This window comes from Juglans microcarpa x Juglans regia, chromosome 2D, assembly GCF_004785595.1.
Source record: "Juglans microcarpa x Juglans regia isolate MS1-56 chromosome 2D, Jm3101_v1.0, whole genome shotgun sequence".
Lineage (NCBI taxonomy): Eukaryota > Viridiplantae > Streptophyta > Magnoliopsida > Fagales > Juglandaceae > Juglans > Juglans microcarpa x Juglans regia.
In genome coordinates this window covers 10,291,545-10,309,740 of record NC_054596.1, presented here as the reverse complement: position 1 = coordinate 10,309,740, position 18,196 = coordinate 10,291,545, and the positions used below count along the sequence as shown (strand labels likewise).

The 18,196-nt window shown below is 35.3% G+C and overlaps 3 protein-coding genes across 8 annotated transcripts; all 3 read left to right on the top strand.

Moving 5' to 3' along the window:
• The first annotated feature begins 230 nt into the window (after positions 1–230).
• On the top strand, positions 231–17,779 carry LOC121249013 (protein FAR1-RELATED SEQUENCE 2-like). 6 transcript variants are annotated; one of them, XM_041147647.1, is made up of 10 exons: positions 231–376; positions 1,616–2,920; positions 3,008–3,764; positions 3,861–3,917; positions 4,014–4,082; positions 4,195–4,260; positions 4,346–4,414; positions 4,503–4,568; positions 4,662–4,736; positions 4,815–5,148. In XM_041147647.1, exons 2-10 carry the CDS (start codon positions 1,659–1,661, stop codon positions 4,899–4,901), a joined length of 2,508 nt encoding a protein of 835 aa, XP_041003581.1. In that variant the 5' UTR covers positions 231–376; positions 1,616–1,658; the 3' UTR covers positions 4,902–5,148. The 6 variants fall into 6 exon arrangements, 4 of the variants coding, with proteins under 4 accessions (XP_041003581.1, XP_041003580.1, XP_041003579.1 ...); XM_041147646.1 differs by having other exon boundaries at positions 1,616–3,764; positions 4,020–4,082; XM_041147645.1 differs by having other exon boundaries at positions 1,616–3,764.
• LOC121249016 (ankyrin repeat-containing protein At5g02620-like) lies at positions 10,025–11,969 on the top strand. The gene is made up of 2 exons (XM_041147650.1): positions 10,025–10,717; positions 11,099–11,969. Exons 1-2 carry the CDS (start codon positions 10,490–10,492, stop codon positions 11,945–11,947), a joined length of 1,077 nt encoding a protein of 358 aa, XP_041003584.1. The 5' UTR covers positions 10,025–10,489; the 3' UTR covers positions 11,948–11,969.
• LOC121249015 lies at positions 12,166–13,698 on the top strand. The gene has a single exon (XM_041147649.1). The coding sequence runs from the start codon at positions 12,215–12,217 to the stop codon at positions 13,490–13,492; it is 1,278 nt and encodes a 425-aa protein (XP_041003583.1). The 5' UTR covers positions 12,166–12,214; the 3' UTR covers positions 13,493–13,698.
• Positions 17,780–18,196: the final 417 nt, after the last annotated feature.

Genomic DNA, 18,196 nt, shown 5'->3' with positions numbered 1-18,196 from the left:
AATCTTAATTCAAATTATTTCATTATTAATTAAAAATTATTTTATTATTATTTATAAATTTTCATTTCATTTTGAAGTATTTAAAAAAAAAAAGAAAAAAAAAAAGAGGAGAAACTTGTACCACTTGTCAGTTGTTTGGTCATTGGTTTTGTAAAGAAATTAGAAATCGTGCAGTAGTTTTGACCCGCCAACAGAATCTAAATAAACCCGACCCGACTCTTCGTAATCTAAATAAACAAACACTCCACAAAGGACTCTCCGTAACCTTGCCCAAAAACTAGAAAAGAAAAAAAAGAGACTCTCATCTTTGATTCAGACTTGGGATAACTATCCTCGCTCTCTCATTTCGAAGAATCTCGTGCTAACGTTTGAGCAGGTGAAGTATAGAATTCTTTGAATTTGATTATTTTCCTTGTCTTTGGACTCGTTTGTTCTGTGTGTTTAGATATTTAGAAAATGCTGGAAAAGAAAAGAGAACGTGAAGTGCAGTTCGAAGTCTTTACAGATTCTTTTATTTTTTCTTTCAGATTTCTCTTTTAAGTGCTTTTTGGCTTCTTATATATATATATATATCTATATTTATTTTACTTGTAGATTCTGGGTACAATGAATCTTCTTCAACATTTTCGTAATGTTCTTTGTTAGGAATTGGGCTCTTGATTGCAGGTTCTATGTATGTATATATGGATGTGATATTGTTGATACAGTCCTCAATTTATGTTGTTTCGTGAATTATCATTTCAAATCTATATAGATATTAGCAAGAATCAAGGGTAGGAGAGTGCGATGTTTATAATTACTTCAAAAAAGAAAATTGGAGGACACTCTATTATCTGTTCTAGCATTAGAGAGCTCTGCATGTTGTGGTGTGGGCTTGGTTATGAGTATACGTACTAGTTGAGCCTCACCACCAATGAGCTCAATTTTTGGCTTTAAAGCTTCAATATGGTTTTAAAGCTTAATTTGTACTTGGACTCCATGTACCAGGCCTAGATTTTTACATTAGATGGCGATGTTGATTTAGTATAGACTAGAGAGTTAAGGAGAGTGCATTGGAAGGAAAACAAATGGAACAAAAATGTGGGAACATAGGCCATCAACTATTCTATGGCCAAGGAAGTGAAGTGCCCCACTTTTTCTTTTCACCTACTGGTTGAAGATTTCTTGATGGATGCTTTAACATGGTTTCAAAAACTTGTGTTTTAAGTAGCAACCGACTGATTTGGCTCTTTTGATTCGGACTGGACCTCTTATAGTGGAAGCAAGGTGTTAGTTGACCTAGGCAATTGTGGCTACTCGTCTTATATATTGTGATGCTGTTTTAGAATTTGGGTGGAAAAGTTTTACTTTTGGCCTAGCACTCAAACCTAAAATTTTTTATCTTTTGCATGTCATAAATTCTGTTTAGATCTGCTAGCAAGGCTTAAACGTTTCTAGTTTTTCTTATCTTTTCTTTTGATTCAAGATATGGGAGTCATACCAATGCAGATCTTGCTCTTTTCATTGCTACTATTCTAAATATCATTTGGTACAAGATTATTCCTCAAAATTAGATGACAGAAGTTTTTCAATCATCATTTGACTGCAAACTAATACATGTTTTTTATCCTTTCAGGTATTTTTTCAAAATGACATTTTTGATTGAGTAACAATATGTCATGGAGATAGATCTTGAACTGCCATCGTGCAAACAGGAGAAATTAGGCATTGGATCAAATGCATATATCGATGATGTGGATGGTGCAGTTGGAGTGCAAGTTGAGGAACATGATGTAAATTCTCGTACACCGAGTGAACACGTTGAGGAAGTCCATGGGCTGATTGCTAGTGGAAGTGCTATCAGTTTTTGTAATGAGGATGATTTTAACTCTGTTGGGATGACTGCTGTTAATAAAGGGGCCAATAATGAACCCCATAGTGGATTAGAATTTGAGTCAAAGGAGGCTGCATATTCTTTCTACAGGGAATATGCTAGGTCTGTGGGATTTGGCATCACCATAAAAGCCAGTCGGCGCTCAAAAAAATCAGGAAAGTTTATTGATATAAAAATTGCATGTTCCAGGTTTGGAAGCAAGCGTGCCTCTAGTACCACTGTGCAAGCACGGCCATGTATAAAGACAGATTGCAAGGCAGGCATGCATATCAAGAGGATGGCTGATGGAAAATGGGTTGTGCATAGTTTTATCAAGGAGCATAACCATGAGATTTGTGACTATGACTTTTATAATTCTGTCAGGGGGCATAACAAGCAATCTGATGTTGTTGCTTGTCAAAAAAAGGGTTTGCAGTTGGCTTTAGATGAGGGAGACGTACAAGTGATGCTTGATATTTTCATGCATATGCAGGATGCCAATCCCAACTTCTTTTATGCAATAGACTTGGACCATGAAAAGCGTTTGAGAAGTGTGTTCTGGGTTGATTCAAAGGGTAGGCATGATTACAGCAGTTTCTGTGATGTAGTCTTCTTTGATACATTTTATGTTAGAAACAAATATAAAGTTCCTTTTGTTCCTATTATTGGAGTTAACCATCACTTCCAGTACATTTTGCTGGGATGCGCATTGATTGGTGAGATGACTACACCAACTTATGTTTGGTTAATGCGGACATGGCTCAAAGCAGTAGGTAGCCAAGCTCCAACAGTAATAATCACTGATCATGACAAGTTCTTGAAAGAAGCTGTTGCAGATGCATTCCCTGACTCACACCATTCCTTTTGTCTATGGCATATATTGACGAGGATTCCTGAAAATTTGGGCACTATCCTAAATGAGAATGAAAAGTTTATGGAAAAGTTCAATAAATGCATTTTCCAGTCTTGGACGGATGAACATTTTGAAAAAAGATGGTGGAAAATGGTGGATAAATTTGAACTGAAGAAGGATGAATGGTTCCACTCGTTGTATGAAGATCGTAATAAGTGGGTCCCAACTTACTTGCAGAATTCATTTTTAGCTGGACTTTCTACAACCGAAAGATCTGAAAGCATAACCTCGTTCTTTGACAGGTACATATGTCAGGAGACAACATTCAAGGAGTTTGTGGAGCAGTATAAAACATTTCTGGAAGACAGATACGAATTGGAAATTGAAGCTGATTTTGAAAAACATGACAAACAACCTGCTTTAAGATCCCTCTCACCTTTTGAGAAACAAATGTTGAGAGTTTATACTGACGCTATATTTAAGAAATTTGAGGCTGAGGTTTTGGGAGTAGTTTCTTGTCGTCTGCAAAAGGAAAGTGAAGATGAAGGAAGTATGATATTTCGAGTGGATGATTTTGAAGAACACCGAAATTTCATTGTTGCTTGGAACGAAGCAGAGGTGGATATATGTTGTTTATGTCGTTCATTTGAATACAGGGGCTTTCTATGTAGACATGCACTTCTTGTTCTTCAAAGGTCTGGTGTTACCAACATCCCATCCAAATATATTTTGAAGCGCTGGACCAAGGATGCAAAGGTCCGGCAAACTAGTAGTCAAATATCTAATGGGCTTCACTACAGGGTTCAACGTTTCAATCATCTGTGTAAACGTGCCACTAGATTGGTTGAAGAAGGGTCTTTATCTGAAGAAACATACCATATAGCATTCCAAGCATTAGAAGAAGTATTGAAACACTGTGTGGGCGCAAACAACTCTGTCAGGAGTGTTTCAGAGCCCAACACAATGGCAATTCATCGTTTTCTTGAGGTTGATGAAGAGAATCATAACAGCAGCATGGCCAAGTTATCTAAAAAAAGGAAAAGCTATAAAAAAAGAAAGGTTAGTTTGGGCTTGATGAATAACATGCAGGTGTCATAAGTTGTTGTAAGCTATGTGTAGTGAGGCACCCTAAAGTAGGTCCTATATTTATTGTAGGGACAGTCCAAGCCAGAAGGAATAACGATTGGGATGCAAGAGAACTGCCAGCAGGTGGTTTGTCCCATTTTCATATTCAGAAGAATATGTTATTTTAAGTTGCATGATAATGGTTATATTGGTATCAATTTATTATGGGTTTTATATATGTAGGAGCAGATAAACTCAAGACCACACAACCTGGATAATTGTTACATACCTCAACAGGAGGTGCAAGGGGTGGTATGAAATATCATGTATCACCTAAGTAATTTAAAAATGATTTTGTTATAGGAAATATTTGAGTTGTCATAAATATTGATGTTTATCAAGTGGGCTTGTTACATTTTTGTAGGAACTGAGTTCTAGAGCTCCTACACTTGATGGATATTTCGATGCTCAACAAAGTATACATGCTCTGGTATGATATCATCTAGTCGGGTTAGTTGTTTTGAATCATCTAATTGATGATAGTTAATACCAAGTGCATTTCATACTTTACACAGGGACAGTTGAACTCGAGTTCTCCTCTACGTGATGATTTTTATGGCAATCAACAGTGTATACAGGGGATGGTATGCTGTTCTTCAATGTTGATAACTTAGCCTAATTTTCAGGAGAAAGAACGCATATAATTTTGACAAATTGTCTTCATTTCCTCAGGGACAGCTGCATTCGGTAGCGGCACGTCTTGGTCAATATGGCACTCAACAGAGCATGCAAGGACTGGTGGTGGTTAATAATCAGTTTCGTCATTTAAAGCAATTTTGTTTAATTTATTAAATGCTAATAAGCAGTATTTCTTTAATTGTGTTTTTGCAGTTGCACGGTCAGCTTAGTTACAAAGCACCAGCCATACACGGGTGTTTTGACATTCAGGACAATCTGCAAGATATGGTATGCTTTTAAATTGGGATTGTGGATTTCCATTTACAAATGGATTTTATTCACGAGGAATATACTCCTTATATGCAGGAACATTCAATTGGCTCCTCACAGTTTCTCAATAATGCACCAAAGCATCTACATAATAAGCAGCTTTCTCGGCAGTTGGAAAGATAGCATGCCCATGCACTAACACTAGATGGGGACAGATAGAGCACTTGTCTATTGATTCATTCTCAAGTTTAATATATATAGTTAATTGTTTTTTTCTGTGTTCCCTGGATGCTTTTTAGTTGTTAGAAGCTTAATGTATATATATTTTTCTTTGAGTAGAAGCTTTATGTATGTGTAAGGTATAGAACGTTTGTCTTGTATTCCATAAAATCTTCTATCCCGAAAAGAATATATAGGACTGTTCATCCGACCCGACCCGGTACAATTTTGTTGGCCGTTCGGCCGATTAATCGATTAGTCGACCCGAGAGCTAGGTCGGAAGAAAACGGGTATTCTAACCTGACCCAACCTTTTTTTTCTTTTTTTGGGTAATAATTTGGGAAATTTTGATTACCACAAAAAATTTGAATATAGGAGATTATGAAATCACTCAAAAGTTAGTTATTAGATTAAAAGTAATAATAATAAGAAAAAGAAGAAGATTGGCTGAAGACATACTAATGTCTCGTTCAACTCATCTCCAAGTCTGTCGGGCCGTCTCCTTCACAAAGAATATGGTCTCCACTTTTGCATTCATACAGTAGTGGCACTTTGAGGTAATTGGAAAACAACGTATCATTACCCCTGAATCAATGCATCTATTTTCCTCTCAATTCATTTACTCTCATCTTATCTAATTATTATAATTTTTTTAAGTTATCATACAAAATAAAATAAATAATTTAATTTTTTTAAATTTTAAAATAAAAATAATATTTTATTTAACTTTTAACTTTAATCTCAATATTAAAACAAATGAAATCTCAACATTAAAACAAATTGAATTTAAGATCCTGTTTAGATTCAGAGATGAGTTAAATAAAATATTATTATTATTATTTTGAGATTTAAAAAAGTTAAATTATTTATTATATTTTTTATAAAAATTTAAAAAAATTATAATGATGAAATGAATTAAAATAAGTTAAGGTGTATTTTAAATCTAAACAAGAGCTGAGACAGGTACAAGGGAGCACGTATTTCATTTTACAATAAATTATAAAATCTGATTTTTTGGGATAAGGGGTATTAAAATATGACAGGGGCATTTTGTACGTGCGGGGCCCACTGCCACATGCACCAACAGAGGTTGTATCATGTATGTTAGAGATTCAATTTCAGAGACCAGGCAAGCCGAGGTAAAAGATAACTTTTAGACTGTTGCTTTCTGAAAGAAAAGTTTTACTGATTACCTTCATACACTATATATTATATATTATTTTTTATTTTTGTATTTATTAAATGTATTATATATAGATGATGAGTTGATAAAATTAAAAAAATAAAATTAAATTTATTTTAAAAAAGATTTAAAAAAAAATGTATAAAAATGATGTATAATAATAAACCTCGAACACACAAAAGCCCACGTGAAACACTTCACTGAAGGCCACCTCATCGAGAATTACTGTGATGCCCCTTTATTCATTTCATTTCTTTCCTTTCCAAATCAGCTTGTCTGTACTTTACAAGCCCACGACACGCACACTGTTTTTATTGTTATAATTTTGAATGCTTGAAAAACACAATGAGACAAAGCATGAAAGACTTTGAATATTCAATGCATGAAACTTAACGCTAGGAGCTCTATCTCCGCATTGACTTCAACCTGTCGGAATCCCATCGTACTTGCCATGAAAACGATTCTAAAAAAGATTACAAACAAATTAATTGTGGCACACCAACACCATTTCCAACTAAATTGGGTTTTAACTATGAACCTATGGTGTAAATGTTGTAGCTTGGATAGCTGGAAAAATGTGGGACCATCTTTAAGAAAGAGGATAAATACACTTTTCACCAATGTCTTAAAAATTTCATTTTAGTGATTATTTCTGTTTAGGTATTGGAATGGAATATTTTTTGTATTGGTGCATTTTGGTATACTGTTTTGGGATTAGCTATATATAATATATGTAAACTAATAATTAATAAAAGAAATACATGCATATGTAAGTGTATATCATATATGTATTTGAGGGTGTATATATGGAAGAATTGAAGATTTCTAAAATGAATATACATTAAGACTACTAAGAAAAGGTAGACATAATGGTGTCAAAAGATAAAATTAAAAAAAAAAGTTCACAAACTTAAGTTGAGAGCAGAAAAAATAGAAAGCTGAGAAATTATTAAAAATAATAAGATTTAAAAAAAATGAGGAGACATATTTAAAGTTACAAAAAAGTTTAAATTATATAAATCTCTTTTAGATTTTAAAATTATATGAATGACATTTAGATTTAAAATTTACAAAATTTCTATCTAAACTAAAGAAAATTACAAAATGGTCATTAAAACAGTTCAAAATGGAATGTAGTCCAGAATTGAGGGGAACGGGCTGGAATTTGGAATGAAACAAAATGAGTATGTATAGTGTTCCAAGTACTATCCCTGAATGAAAAATGAAGTTCAAAACTATGTTTTTCACTCTTTAAACCAACAAGAGTTTTTTTTTTTTTTTTTTTTTTTTTTTTTTTTTTGGTGTTGTGAAATATTGTACAAAACACACACACCAACAATAGTAAATAAAGTAAAACTAATCACGATCAAGCACACAACGTACAATATATGTGATTTGATAACTTGCCTACATCTATAGAGCTACAGAAATATTATTAACCAGATGAAATTACAATCACTCAATCACAACTCACACTTTTTAAAACTTTTTGCACTCTCACACAATATGTACTTACTTGAAAAACGTTATCTCTCAAAATATACTGAAAGTCGTCCAACGCAAGTCAAATATGATAAATATATAACAAACGACGCTGGAAACCCTAATTGGCAAAATCTACGTTTTTCGCTCAAGCGGCATGTCGAGCGCACCTCGAGCGAACAACCAAATCAATATTGGTTCAAATGGGGTGTCGAGCGAGATTCAAGCTAACTCACAGGTTGAGTTTCACTCGAACCCATTGTCGAGTACACGTCGAGCAAACTCACGGGTTGAGCTTTGCTCAAATGCACGTCTAGCACGCTTCGAGTGCACATCCAGCAAATACCTTTTCAGCTCTAAAACTAGTCTCCACATACACTTAAAAACTATGTATTTTCTTAGTACATAGTGAAAAGGAAATAACAATGACGTTACTCCCACTATTTTTGGTACTTGAAGAATAACTGACTAGGAGGAGGAGGAATAGAGAGAATGAGTCATCCAATTTAATGATGGCTCAAGACACACGTTTCGATCCACAGCAGAGCAGAACATGTCTTGGTCAATATGGCACTCAGCAAAGCATATAAGGACTGGTTATGGTTAATAATCAGTTTTTTCGTTTAAAGCAATTTTGTTTAAATTATTGAATGCTTATAAGTTATAAGGAGTATTTTTGGATTGGGTTTTTGCAGTTAGATGGTCAACTTAGTTAGCAAGCACCAGCCATATATGGGTGTTTTGACATTCATGACAATCTGCAAGATATGGTATGCTTTTAAATTGGGATTATGGTTTTCCACTTACAAATGGAAAGATAGCATGCGCATGCACTAACACTAATGGGTACAAATAGAGCACTTCTCTATTCATTCATTTCACGTTTGAGTGATTAAGGATATGTTTAGATATTAAATTGAATTGAGTTGAGTTGTATTGATATGATAAAATATTATTAGAATATTATTTAATATTATTATTATTATTTTAAGATTTAAAAAATTTTAATTAATTATTATATTTTATATTAAAATTTTAAAAAATTATAATAATAAATTAAGATGAGTTGAAGTTAATTTTAAAGCAAGCAATGACTTTTGAGTGATAAAGTATTACTGCAGTCAGCAATGACGTTTGCGATGAAGTTTGGCCGAGTGAAGCAATGCCCAAAGGTCTATGAGACTAATCTTATTTTTTGAGATAAGGGGTCAAAATTATGACACAGGCTTTTTGGACGTGCGGGGCCCACTGTCACATGCACCATCAAAGGTTGTATCATGTAGATTCAGAGGCAGGGCAAATGGCCTTCCAGGGTCCTGTCCGGTCCAGTTTACTAGTTTACCGGTTCATCGTTTTTGCAGTAATATAAAATAACCATTTCATCCGTCGAAAAAGCTATGTAATAGTTGTTTTTTTAAATATATATATATATATATATATATATAGAAAATACGTTTAGTTTATAAATTTATATAATATTTCTGTATAGATTTGCATTCTCAAAAGTTATATTTATATTTAAAAAAAAAAACTACTTAGTTTTATTATTTTCCTCTGGGCTCCTTCAAAACTTTTTAAATAGATTTTACGTTGTATTTGGTTTCTTGACCGAACAGTTCAGATTTAAATTTTTTTTAATATTTAAATATTTAATTTTTAAATTATTAAATTCATCTCAATTTAAAATTTATTTACACGTAATATTCACAATATTTTTTAACTTTACATAAATACATATAAATTTATCTTAACATTAAAACATATTTAAACTTATTTTAAGTGAATATTATAGAATTTATTCTAACATCTCAATTTATTACTATTTATAAAAAATTCAATTTAACTCAATATTTATTTATCCGTCCTCAATATATTACACTGTGGAAAGTGATGGCATTTCTAGCTTTTTGCGGCTAATGGAAGGGCGCACTGTCTTCCACCCCCAACTACTTTTGGCAATTTTTTTAAGTTTTATAATATAAATAGAATTTATAAAAATAAATTTATATGATATGTTATATTTATTTTATAATAATAATAATTTTACGGTTTAACTACCACATCAAACAACATGAATTTATAAATTTATTTTTGTGATATCTTTCTATGGCTAATTTTTTTTGTTTGAACATTAAAATAGTTCTAAATCCATGTAGAAATTTAATAAAAATAAACTCACATATTAACGTGATTTCATATGATATGTTATATCTATTTTATAATAAAATAATTTTATAACATCATATAAGTTTACAACATCAATTTACGAGTTTATAATTTTTATAAAATCCGTAAAAACATTTCTCTTTCTAAAAAATCTAGTCGATTTTTTTTTTGGTTGTTGTATTCTAACAAATAGTCAAAATTATTGCAATGTTTTCTACCATTCTAAACCTATTTCTTCTTATTTATTTGTGCTCAGCAACAAGCATGCGTACTGGCCTGTAATCAAAAAGCAACATCGTCATAAGGATTTTTTCCCTTCGTTTTCTTCGACACCCTGCCTCACGATGGACAAAAGTACTCGTGATATTGAAGAAGATAACGTAGCTGCACTGTATGAAGCTTCACATAAAGGGTGTGAAAGCACTTTGAACTCGTTGATGCAAAGGGACGCTCTCATTCTGAACAAAATTTCATTGACGTCCTTCACCGACACGCCCTTACATGTAGCAGTTCTGCATGGTCACCTAGAATTCACTGCGGCTTTACTCAGGAAGAAACCTAATCTCGCCGGCCGTAAGGACTCGAGGGTCGAACTGCCCTTCACTTGGCTTCTGCGGAGGGCCACGCCGAGATTGTGAGAGAATTGCTGCAAGCAGATACAGATCATGTTAATTGCCTGGCTCGTGATCAAGATGGGAGAATTCCTCTCCACTTAGCCGTGATGAGAGGACACATAGAGGTAACAGAAAAGTTGCTTAATTCCAAACCGAACTCGATCTTGGAGGATCTCGATGGAGCCAGTGTTTTGCACATGTGTGTTAAATATAACTGTTTGGATGCTCTGAAATTGCTAGTGGAATCTGCTGATGACAATGGATATTCCCTCAACTCCAAAGACAATGATGGTAACTCCATATTGCATTTAGCTGTGATGCTCGGACAAACGGAGGTAGGTTAACAATGATATCCAGATTTACTCTCTTTTATTTGCTTTAGCAAACGGCTAGCTAGTTATTTTCCATAACTATACATCATCATGTATATGCATAAATTGAGGAAGTAAATTTATAAATTGTACAAGTCTAGAATTATTAACCTTTGGCTTCCGGAAAGGTATTTTATCATAACGCCAGTCCTTTGGTGATCGCATTGATAAGGCTGTCGACTTTATCCTAAACTCATTCTTTACCACAAACCGGGTTTTGTCCCGTTTTGGCTCACTTTTGTCCCCTTTTTACCACAAATCGGGGGTTGCTTATGCAGTGCTTTTAATTAGACTTTTTGCAGTAATTGGAAGAAACGTTACTACTGATATGTTTATTTTGTGCAGACAATAAAATACTTACTTTCAGTATCAAAAATCAAAGGAGAGGCCAATGCCATAAACAGGATTGGTAACACCGCTTTGGATGTCTTAGAGTTAGGCCATAGAGATTTTAAATCTCTCAAAATCCAAGACATGCTAATGGCAGCTGGTGTTCGAAGATCCAAGGATCTAAATTCTCCTGATCTACAACCAAGAACACAGCGTGAACCAGCAAGGTACATTAATATTGAAGGACAGCCAGCGCCAGCTGCTCAATCAAGGTTTAAGAAATGGTGGGCATACTTTTGTTTGTGCGGATGGTTTAAGCATTTTAAGCGTCACCCATCAGATATGATTGTCGAGGCACGTGGCACATTGATGTTGGTGGCCACTGTAATTGCAACCGTTACTTTCCAAACTGGGATCAACCCTCCAGGTGGTGTTTGGCAAGATGATAAAAAATACAATAATCGGAATTGTACGATGGGCTCTGCAGTGTTATCTGATATCAACCCAGATGCTTACAAATTCTTTTTGTATTTCAACACCACCTCTCTTGTTGCAGCTCTGAGCGTCGTACTTCTGGTCACCATTGGAATTCCTAAGAGAAGCATACTTTTTGTATGGCTTTTGACTTTAGCCATGCTTATTGCAGTCACGTTCATGCTATTCACCTATTTTTGGGCTGCGTTTTTGGTGACCTCGGATGCTGTTTTAGAAAAAATCAGCGGGACTTCCTTTTTATTAATATTAGGAATTTGGGATGTAGTGCTTCTGATTGCTGGTGTGGTTCTCATATATCGCCTGTTCGTTTTGTTGGTGAAGTTGTTACTTAAGTGCATACGCTGTTGGACAATGAGTCCAACAAATTAACGATATTGCGGTTAACTTTTAAGATCAGAAATTGTATGGAATTAAGTTGAAATGATCGATCTTGAGTTCATCTGTCGGATGGTGCAAATCTTAATTTGTTGTCTATCATGTGAATTAGTTGGTTGCAAGAAAGGGTTTTTAATTATTAATTCTGAGCACAATATTTTTAATTATTTATTTGATGGATATAATATTTTAAGTCCATGCCGGTTGTATAAACATGTGTGTAAAAACTTTTCCTTAAACCACGCTCCAGCAGCCGCAACCATGCGGTGGCCGGCGCCGCGAGGTCTCGGGGTCGCAGCCATTTCCTACGTCGCTATAGACTACCTCCGCCACCTCTCGCCGGCATGGCACGCTCGTCTTCAGCCAGCTCTCTGGTCCCTGCTCGCTCTTACCGCCGTCATTCGTGTCCCTTTCTACAAGCACTGGTCCTCTGAGTTCCGCGCGGCCATACCCTTTGTCGCTTCCATGATCTTCATGCTCTCAGCTCTCCTCTTCGAAGCTCTATCCGTACGCTTCGTCACCTCCGTGCTGGGCCTCAATTGGCACCGTGAGACACCTTCTCTTCCTGACACTGGCCAGTGGTTACTCCTAGCATTGAATGAGAAACTTCCTCAAACCTTTGTTGAGATTCTAAGAGCTCGTATTATTGGACTGCACCATTTCCTAATGCTGTTTATGATGCTGGCTTTCTCTGTACTATTTGAATCTGTTCAAGCTCCTGGCCTAGGGCTTGGTGCAAGATACATGTTCACCATGGGAATTGGCCGTCTTCTACGAGCCATAACTTTTGTATCCACCATTCTTCCATCAGCCAGACCTTGGTGTGCTGCTGCTCGGTTTAGAGTTCCTGCATATCCTCATCACTGGGCTCAGAAGTATTATGTCCCTTATGCTTCGGATGCTGCTTCTATTCGTCAGTTAATACAACTGGATATAGCTTACGCTGATACTGAACAATACAGTGACTATCAGCCAGAGTGGGGTTCATTGAGCTTTCTGATTGATTTCCCACGACCCACCACTTCAGAAGGATCTTCATGGTACAATCTGCTAAAGAAAGCTGGAGGTGGCTGCAATGACCTCCTATACAGCGGCCACATGCTTGTTGCTGTACTGACAGCTATGGCTTGGACGGAAGCTTATGGAGGTTTTAGCTCAGCTCTTATATGGATTCTTGTGCTGCACAGCGCACAAAGAGAGATTCGAGAGCGTCACCATTACAGCGTAGACTGTATCGTGGCCATATATGTAGGCATCCTTCTTTGGAAAATGACAGGTTTTATCTGGCCAGCCAAGGATGCGTCCCGAGGCAGAAGGCTAAATAAGCTTGAGAAAATACAAAGTAGACTTATCCAAGCTGCGAAGGACTCGGACATGGACGAAGTGAGGGAGCTCCTCAAAGAGGTTGAGTTAGGCAATCAAGAGAACCTGAACAACAAAAGCCTGATCAGCAGGGCCACTTTGGTGTTAGCTTGTGGAATCATTTTCTCTGCACTAACAGCTGTAATTCTGGCCTTCACATGGACAAGCGATCGATGATGATCTTTTTCCAGACATGATACCATACGGCATTTCTCTACTTCTATCATAATGTTGAATTTTCCTCCTGTTTGTATGATTTCCCACTCGGCTCCTACACCTCTTATTTAAGTGTAATAGATTGAACATACAGTGTTCCACTCCCATCTGTATCTTTTGTTCTGTGTATTATGGTTAATGAAACACTTCCCCGGGAGACTATAAACAACGTATCATTGTTTATCTTACAAACCTTCATCGGGGTCTTAGACGACGACGACAAAAAAAAAAAAAAAAAAGGGTGTAAAATCATTTTTGAATGATTTTCAACATGTTGGCTGGGACGTAATAACATCAAACTAGTGCATGCTTTTGGGAACATTTATTATGATTAACAAAATCCATAATACAGGCTAACTAGTCAGCAACTCAAGGTTAAGAAAATGAGTAACGATACACTCACAATTTTTTTTTTTTTACAATTTTTATATAACCATGTGTTAATTTGAGGGTATTTATGTAAAGTGATATTTTTACAAGTTGTTTTACAAAAATATCCCTCATTTAATACATGGTTGCATTTTAGTTATAAAAAAGAGTTGTAAATGTATAATTTTTCTAAGAAAATTATAGAATTTATGAATTTTTAATATAAAATCTATTAAGAAAATATAAATAAATTTATGCCCTATTCCTAAGTTGAATACTGACTCTATATTTTTCTATGGCCTCACTTTACTCTCCTATTAAATGATAAAAATGCGGATGATGAGAGGTTAAAAAAAAATCAGTGTACAGGTGAAGAAGTCCCTTAATTTTCTCCTTTTAGCCCATGCATGCCTCTTTACGATACTTCCCTCGTTTCCAGCGGTTGCACTCTCCTTTACGTCGTCAATTTCTTACCAGCTTTATATATGTCCGCTCAAATCTAAATTGCCAAGCTTAGCGGCCATGCTTGCCTTTTGTCTCACTTTTCTTCTCTTGTTGTAGGCATTTAATGCATCAACGGGCTGGGCCATAACCCATGGACTTATTACATGACTTTCGTTTGGATATTCTACTGATCGAGGGACATCTTGCATGCGGAAATGGAAGCTCGCATGTAACAAAACAAAAATATGGGTGAAGCTCACAAGCCGAGATTAATAGCTTAGAGAATTCGAGATCTTGAAAATGTTACCCGAAAAGGCAAAATTCCAATTATTACGGAATAATAACCATCTCTAAAAGTGAGAACAAAATACTGCTATAAAAGAAAAAGAGTAACTTAAAATAACGATTCAGAGGGGAAAACAGCTTATTTCGGATTTGAAAATGGGGACTACCAGGCATAGCTGATGAGTCGTCCGCTCTGAAAAGAGTTTTCTGAATTTGGGTTATATGTCCAATTCTGAAATAATCTATAGCCAAAGTTATAGCCAAAATACTAGCATGTGCATAATATTGCCCCAATTTGTGCAATTTTCGCATTTTCCTGCCATATTTGCATTGATCTACCATCTTGAGGTATTTCAACGCTATTAACGTAAAAGAGCTTTTTGAATTAAGGATTATGATATTCGTAACTATAGTTATAATCAAAATACTGACACGTGTACAATATTTTTCCAATTCATGTAATCTTCACATTTTGTTGCCAAAATACTGACAATGCTATCAACGTAAAATTTTCCAACTCAACATCATCCCCGAATCCCACAAGGACGAAACTAGCTTGGGAACAATCACAATTAATGCTCAAAAGCAAAACCACACACAGCTATTGGAGCAGGAGGGAAACAAACATTAAACAAAACAACATCAAAGGGTCGTTGCTGCATTAGTTTTGCCCAGTCAAATGCATGGACTTTCATTCCTTTAATTTACAGTGGAAGCTTGAGACAATTTCTCCCCCCATCGTTCGCATATATACATCAACATCCTCCCTAATTTCTCACCTGAGAATTTCATACCAAAAAATATGCATTTAGATAGTTTTCTGAATTGACTTTTCTTTGGGTTTGTCTTTGAAGAACTATTAGGCTTTTTGTATTAATTGGATCAAACGATGGTTGTTGTACTTGTGAAGACCACATAATACTTATTCTTGATACCAGAATTAAAAAGAAAGGCCAATGCCAAAAATAAGATTGGCAACATCACAGCTCTGGATGTCTCTGCATAGAGTACTTGTCATAGAGATTTAAAATGTCTTGAAATCCAAAATATTCTAAAGGCCATAGGTGTTAGAATATCCAAGGATCCAAATTCTCCTCTACTATCAGATTACATGATGCGGAAGAACAATCAGTTGAATCCATTATTGAAGAACAACCAGCTCTATCAACGTTTTGGAAATGGTGGAGAGACTTTTATTTATGTATCAGGGTTGAACATTTGCAGTGTCAAGGCAATTGGATCGATGATACACGTGGCACATTGATATCATCTAGTTGTGATAGTTGTTTTGAATCAACTAATAAGTGAACTCGAGTTCTGTGTATCAGGGTTAAACATTGACACAGGGACAGTTGAACTCGAGTTCTCCTCTATGTGATGATTATTATGATAATCAACAGTGCATACAGGGGATGGTATGCTGTTCTTCAATGTTGATAACTTTGCCTAATTTTTTAGGAGAAAGAACGCATATAATTCTGACAAATTGTCTTCATTTCCTCAGGGACAGCTGCATTTAGTAGCAACACGTCTTGGTCAATATGGCACCCAACAGAGCATGTAAGGACTGGTTGTGGTTATTAATCAGTTTCTTCATTTAAAGAAATTTCGTTTAATTTCTTGAATGCTAATAAGTAGTATTTCTTGGACTGGGTCTTTGCAGTTTCATGGTCAGCTTAGGTACAAAGCACCAGCCATACATGGGTGTTTAATTTAACATTCAAGACGATTTGCAAGATATGGTATGCTTTTAAATTGAGATTGTGGATTTTCACTTCCAAATAGATTTTATTCATGAGGAATAGACTCCTGATATACAGGAACAATCAAATAGCTCCTCACTGTTTCTCAATAATGCACCAAAGCATCTACATAATAAGTAGCTTTCTCGGTAGTTGGAAAGATGGCATGCACATGCACTACCACTGGATGGGGACAGATAGAGCACTTGTCTATTCATTCGTTCTTAAGTTTAATATGTTGGAAATATTTTCAAAATAATATATATTATATTTATTATTAAGAATTTGTTGGGATTTATTTTTGGAAGTTATGAATCATTTTGGAAAGAAAGAAATTAAGAAAAGTTTGTAAACAATTTATAAGCTATTGCTTATGGTTATAATATTTTGGGTCTGCATTACAAGTCAAATTAGATATTTAGCTTGGTGGTATAGAACACTTGAATTGATCAAGTGGGTGGAGGGTGGGAACCAAAACAATAATATACCTTTTTAAGGTTTATTGTGAAAAACGGGTTAAAACATAATAAGATACCTTTCTAAGGTTTATTGTGGAAAACAGGCTAGGACTCAGTCAGCCCATGCATCTGGGCATGTGGCCCAACAGTGCAAGGTGTAGTAGCATGCCAGCTCGATCAGTGCATGCAGCCCAAGGCATTTGGCACACAGGTCCTTGCAAATAAAATACGAAAGGCACACTGGTTAGGAGTCAAACATGGGCAAATATCTAATGGGCTTCACTATAGGGTCTTTATTTGAAGAAGGGTCTTTATCTGAAGAAACATACCATATAGCATTCCAAGCATTAGAAGAAGTATTGAAACATTGTGTGGGCGCAAACAACTCTGTTAGGAGTGTTTCAGAGCCCAACACAATGTCAATTCATCATTTTCTTGATGTTGATGAGGAGAATCATAACAACAGCAAGGCCAAGTTAACTAAAAAAGAGAAAAGCTATAAGCAAAAAAAAAAAAAAAAAAAAAAGAAAGGTTAGTTCGGGCTTGATGAATAACATGCAGGTGTTATAAGTTGTTGTAAGCTATGTGTAGTGAGGCACCCTAAAGTAGGTCCTATGTTTATTGTAGGGACAGTCCAAGCTAGAAGGAATAACGATTGGGATGCAAAAGAGCTACTAGCAGATGGTTTGTCCTATTTTCATATTCAGAAGAATATGTTATTTTAAGTTGCATGATAATGATTATATTGGTGTCAATTTATTATGGGTTTTACATATGTAGGAGCAGATGAACTTAAGACCACACAACCTGGATAATTGTTACATACCTCAACAGGAGGTGCAAGGGGTGGTATGAAATATCATGTATCACCTAAGTAATTTAAAAATGATTTTGTTATAGGAAATATTTGAGTTGTCATAAATATTGATGTTTATCAAGTGGGCTTGTTACATTTTTGTAGGAACTGAGTTCTAGGGCTCCTACACTTGATGGATATTTTGATGCTCAACAAAGTATACATGCTCTGGTATGATATCATCTAATCGGGATGGTTGTTTTGAATCATTTAATTGATGATAGTTAATACCAAGTGCATTTCATATTTTACACAGGGATAGTTGAACTCGAGTTCTCCTCTACATGATGATTTTTACAGTAATCAACAATGTATACAAGGGATGGTATGCTATTCTTCAATGTCGATAACTTAGCCTAATTTTCAGGAGAAAGAACGGATATAATTTTGACAAATTGACTTCATTTCCGCAGGGATAGTTGCATTCAATAACGACACGTCTTGGTCAATATGGCACATAACAGAGCATGCAAGGACTGGTTGTGGTTAATAATCAGTTTCGTCAATTAAA

Coding starts and splice junctions, on each gene's coding strand:
- LOC121249013 (XM_041147645.1), top strand. CDS start 1,659: ATGGAGATAGATCTTGAACTGCCATCGTGCAAACAGGAGAAATTAGGC. Junction 4,569..4,661: donor AACAGAGCATGCAAGGACTG/GTGGTGGTTAAT, acceptor GTGTTTTTGCAG/TTGCACGGTCAGCTTAGTTA. Junction 4,737..4,814: donor AGGACAATCTGCAAGATATG/GTATGCTTTTAA, acceptor CCTTATATGCAG/GAACATTCAATTGGCTCCTC.
- LOC121249016 (XM_041147650.1), top strand. CDS start 10,490: ATGAGAGGACACATAGAGGTAACAGAAAAGTTGCTTAATTCCAAACCG. Junction 10,718..11,098: donor TGATGCTCGGACAAACGGAG/GTAGGTTAACAA, acceptor TATTTTGTGCAG/ACAATAAAATACTTACTTTC.
- LOC121249015 (XM_041147649.1), top strand. CDS start 12,215: ATGCGGTGGCCGGCGCCGCGAGGTCTCGGGGTCGCAGCCATTTCCTAC.